Below are 5,474 nucleotides of genomic sequence, written 5' to 3' on the forward strand. Positions count from 1 at the left end.
CACTCGAAATGTAAATTGTATGGAAAAAGGAATATGAAAATGGCCATAAAAGGAAGATGAAATGTGTTGATATGGGAAAGTAGAGTAAGATATAATAGGTATACCTGTCTAATTTCCCTTTGGGGGTAATGAAACACATTCATTTCAATCTACTATCTCTCTCCCTTTGCAGGTAAGTATACTTTCTTGCTTGTATATTCTGTTTCTTGTTGCAGGCCCTTGTGAAACTTCTGTTCTTGCCTGATTCTCCTATAATTTTAGTCCCTGAGAGATGTTGCTGCTAGTTCCAATCATGATATGATCTCTTGAGTTATGCTTATACCATCCTCATCATCAACATCATCATCATCACCACCATCACCACCATCATTATCGTCATTATAATTTTGCAAGGGTGAAGCATTGGACAATCAGGTAATTCTCATTTGTTGTGAACAGTGCAACATAATTAATCATCCCTAATAATCATCATGATGACTATTAATGAAAGAATTAATATCATCCCTAATTTCTTTCTCATTTTCTTATTTCTCATAATTTCAGCCACAGCCCGGTTGCATGGATCAATGGAAGGTGGGAATCACTCAGGTGTGTCTGAGTTTGTGCTTGTGGGACTCACTCATTCATGGGAGATCCAGCTTCTTCTCCTGGTGTTCTCCTCTGTGCTTTATGTGGGAAGCATGACGGGAAACATCCTCATTGTGTTTTCTGTGACTATCGATCCTCACTTACACTCCCCCATGTACTTTCTACTGGCCGGTCTCTCCTTCATTGACCTAGGAGCTTGCTCTGCTGCTAGCCCCAAGATGATTTATGACCTTTTTAGAAAGCGCAAAGTCATCTCTTTTGGAGGCTGCATTGCTCAGATCTTCTTCATCCATGTTGTTGGTGGTGTAGAGATGGTGCTGCTCATTGCCATGGCCTTTGATAGATATGTTGCCATATGTAAGCCTCTCCACTACCTGACTATCATGAGCCCACGAAGGTGCGTTTTGTTTCTGACTGCTGCCTGGGCCCTTGGTGTCAGTCACTCACTGTTCCAGCTAGCGTTTATTGTGAATTTGCCCTTCTGTGGTCCTAATGTAGTGGACAGTTTTTACTGTGACCTTCCTCGGCTTCTCAGATTGGCTTGTACGGATACCTACAGATTGCAGTTCATGGTCACCATCAACAGTGGGTTTATCTGTGTTGGTTCCTTCTTTATTCTCCTCATCTCCTACATCTTCATCTTATTTACTGTTTGGAAACGTTCATCGGGTGGTGGTTCATCCAAGGCCCTCTCCACTCTGTCAGCTCACATCACTGTGGTCCTTTTGTTCTTTGGTCCAACCATGTTTGTCTATACGTGGCCACACCCTAATTCTCAAATGGACAAGTTTTTTGCTATTCTTGATGCAGTTCTCACTCCATTTCTGAATCCAGTCATTTATACACTCAGGAATAAAGAGATGAAGGCGGCACTGAAGAGAGTATGCAGACATTTAGTGGTGTACAGGAAGATCTCATAAGTGATCTGATAAGGCCTTCTCATTAACCATGGTGTAGCCCTTTGTTTCTATCTTGGATATTTTAGATTTAAGAACTTTGAAGCATCACATATTGATTTGAATGTTGTCAGACTTTTAACATAATTCTTAAGTAAGGAATGAATTTATTCCTGGGAAACAGTGAGCCATGAAAACAGTATATCTATGTAAGTCCCACCAAATTTTCTTCAGCAATGTTATGTAGTTTTCAGTGAAAGGTCTTAAATATCTTTTCTGAGATTTAAATATTTAAAATTTTTATGTTGTTTTTAGTGCTTTTTTTGTTTAATTTACAATTATTTATTGCTAATATGCAAAAATATAGATTTTTTTTTGTTAATCGACATGTATGTATCCTGAAAACTTTTAAAACCTATTACTTCTACTAGGTTTTTATAGATGTAGTAGAATTTTCTTCATAGATGATAATGTTGTCAGCAAATAAAGACGTTATCGTTTTTTACTCTAGTGTGAATTCTTTTATTCTTTTTTTTTTTTTGTCTTATTGCACTTGATAGATCAAATGGTGCAATGCTGAATAGAAGTGGTTAGAGTGTATATCCTTGAATTATTCCTGTTCTTAAAAGAAGACCATTCAGTCTTTCATCACTAAGTGTAATGCTGGATGCCCTTTATCAGGCCGAGGACGTTCCTTTCTGTTCTGTTTGCTGAATGTTTTTAAACTCAGGAATGTATTTTGGATTCTGTAAAATGCTTTTTCTTGTTTAATGACAGGGAATGTTGGCCTTTAAAAATATATTTTCTCATTTTAAATTTTACTGCAAGAGATTTGAAGAACAGACATGATTTTTTTCTTAAATGTTTGGTAAAATTCACCAGTGAAGTCATACGTGCCTGGAGTTTGCTCTGTGCAAAGATTTTCAACTATAAATTTAATTTTTGGTAATTTGTGCCTTCCAAGAACTTTGTACAATCATCTATGTTGTCGAATTTATTGGAATAAGTTGTTCCTAATATTTCCTTATTATCTTTTAAATATCTCTATATCTGCAAAAGTTCCCTCTGACATTCTCTGTTTTACTTACTGGAATGGCTAGAGGTTTTACAACTTTCTTGATATTCTCAGAGAACCAGGATTTTATTTTATTTTTTCTCTACTTTTTTCTGTTTTCTGTTTCAATAATTTCTGCTCTCATTGTTTATATTTATATTCTTTTCTGTTTCTTTTTAATTTCCTTTCCCCCCCAGTTTTTCTCCTTATGTAAATTTTTTTATTTTTCAGTTACAGTTGATATATAATATTATATTATTTTCAGGTGTACAACATAACGATTAGACATTTATATAACTTGTGAAGTGATCACCCAAATAAAACTCATACCCATCTGACACAATGAATTGTTATTACAATACTACTGACTATATTCCCCATGCTATAATCTACATCCTATGACTATTATGTAACTACCATCCCCCATCTTCCCTCCATGCCCACCAATCTGACAACCATCAAAATGCCCTCTGTATCTCTAAGTTTGTTTCTGTTTTGTCTGATCAATTATTCTATTTTCTAGATTCCATTTGTAAGTAAAATCATATGACTTACTCCACTTAGCACAATACTCTCTAGGCCCATCTGTGTTGCAGATAGCAGCATTTCATTCTTTTTTTTTTTTTTTTTTTTTAAGGCTGAGCAATATTCTATTGTATACACATACCACCTCTTCTTAACCATTCATTTATTGATGGACACCAAGGTTGCCTCCATATCTTGGCTATTGTAAAAAAAAAGGCTGCAATGAACATATGAATGCACATGTTCCTTCGAAGTAGTATTTTGGGTTTCTTTGGATAAATACCCAGGAGTGGGATTGCTGGGTCCTTTTTGTGTCTTTTTTATAGCCTTTATTTTAAACTCTATTTTGTCTGGTATAAGTATTGTTACCCCAACTTTTTAAATTTTTGTTTCCATTTTTACGAAATATTTTTTTCCATCCTTTCACTTTTGGTCTATGTATGTCCTTTGATCCGAAGTGAGTCTCTTGTAGACAGTATAAGTGAGTCTCTTGTAGACAGTTTATTTTCATTTCCATTAGCCACCTTATGTATTTTGAATGAAACATTTAATCCTTTTATATTTAAAGTAATTGTTGATAGATATGTACTTATTGCCATTTTATTATTCATAATTTTGATCTTTTTCTTCTTCTTTCTTAAAGAAGTCCCTTTAACATTTCTTGTAATATTAGTTTGATGATGGCGAAGTCCTTCAACTTTATGTTGTCTGAGATGCTCTTTATCTGTTCTTTGATTCTAAATGATAGCTCTGCTGGATAGAGTAATCTTGAATGTAGGTCCTTGCTTTTTATCACTGTGAATATTTTGTGCCAATGTCTTCTGTCCTGCAAAGTTTATGTTGAGAAATCAACTGACAGTCTTATGGGAGCTCCCTGTAGGTAACTATCTGCATTTTTCTTGTGGCTTTTAAGATTCTCTCTTCATCTTTAACCTTTGGAATTTTAATTATGATGTGTCTTGGTGTGGCCCTCTTTAGGCTCATATTGTTAGGGACTTTCTATGCTGCCTGGGCTTGTACGTTTATTTCCTTCACCACATTAAGAAAGTTTTCCATCATTATTTCTTCAAATTTGTTTTCAAATCCTTGCACTCTCTCTTCTCCTTCTGGTATTCCTATGATGATGTGAATGTTGTCCCAGAGGTCTCTTAATCTATCCTCATATTTTTGGATTATTTTTTCTTGTTGCTGCTCAGATTGGGTGTTTCATGGTACTTTATCATCCAAATCATTGATTTGATTCTCTGCTTCATGTAATCTATTATTGGTTTCCTCTTATGTATTCTTTATTTGTTATTGCATTCTTCATTTCTGACTATTTTGTTTTGTTTTGTTTTCTATCTTTTTGGTCTCCATTTTTATGTTTCCTATCTCTTTGTTAAAGTTCTCACTGAATATACTTATGACCAGTGTTTTGAACTCTGCATTTATTAGATTGCTCGTCTCCATTTTGTTCAGTTCTTTATCTAGAGCTTTGTTCTATTCTTTCATTTGGGACATGTTTCTTTGTCTCCTCATTTTGTCTGCTTCCTTGTTTCTATGTATTAGGTAGAGCTGCTATATCCTCTGGTCATGATAGAGTGGCCTTATGTAGTAGATGTGCTATGGGGTTCAATGGCACAGTTTCCCCAATCATCTGAGTTGTGTGCTTCAGGGGTAACCCTTGTATGGGTTGTGTGTGCCCTCTTGTTGTAGTTAAGCCTTGGTTGCTATTTGCATGACAATGGAAGGGATTGACCCTCAGGCTGGTTGTGAGAACTGGCCAGTGACTAGAGTGGAGGAGCTATGGTGCAGGGACTGGCCCTATAGTGGAACAGGATTTGCTTTAGCAGGGCTCTGGTGCCTTCCCAGCCTTCCCTTTTGGAGTGTCTTTTGTGGAGGTGGTTGGGTGATGCTCTGGTATGGTCTGAAGCTGGCCACCAGGTTTGTAGGTTCTGAGGCCTCTTGGAAGAGGCTCTGTTGTAGGCCAAGTTCAGTTACTGCCTGTGTTTTGCCCAGGGCCACTTGGTATGAGCTACAAAGTGATCTGAAGCTGGTTGCTACTTGTGCTGGGCTTGGAGGTACCTGGGAGAGGCTAAGATGTGAACTGAGGCTAGTTGTCACAAGTGCTAGGCTTGGGGACACTTAGCAAGAGGTACAGGGTATGCAGAGGCCATATGCTGACGGTTTGGGGTTTGTGAACCTTTGAGAGATTTTAGGAAAGTCCATAACATGAACCAAGACAGATGGTTTGTGTAGAAAAGCCACTGGAAGCAGCTTGGGTGGGCCCAAAAGTTGGGTGGGTCAGGGTCTCAAGGAATCACGAGGGTAGAGCAAACCAGTGTTAGCTAGGTTGCTGGACACTCAGATATGATGCTCACTTGTGTCTGCATATTGGGTGAAGGGACAGTTCAACAAAGGAATAATGGATT

The 5,474-nt window shown here is 37.2% G+C and overlaps 1 protein-coding gene across 1 annotated transcript; it reads left to right on the plus strand.

Moving 5' to 3' along the window:
- Positions 1-553: 553 nt before the first annotated feature.
- LOC120587129 (olfactory receptor 4F3/4F16/4F29) lies at positions 554-1,533 on the plus strand. Its single transcript, XM_039843809.1, has one exon. The coding sequence runs from the start codon at positions 567-569 to the stop codon at positions 1,506-1,508; it is 942 nt and encodes a 313-aa protein (XP_039699743.1). The 5' UTR covers positions 554-566; the 3' UTR covers positions 1,509-1,533.
- Positions 1,534-5,474: the final 3,941 nt, after the last annotated feature.

This window comes from Pteropus medius, unplaced genomic scaffold (genome assembly GCF_902729225.1).
Source record: "Pteropus medius unplaced genomic scaffold, Ma_sr-lr_union100, whole genome shotgun sequence".
Lineage (NCBI taxonomy): Eukaryota > Metazoa > Chordata > Mammalia > Chiroptera > Pteropodidae > Pteropus > Pteropus medius.

Excerpts from the sequence above, each read along its gene's own strand:
- LOC120587129 (XM_039843809.1), top strand. The coding sequence starts at position 567 with ATGGAAGGTGGGAATCACTCAGGTGTGTCTGAGTTTGTGCTTGTGGGA.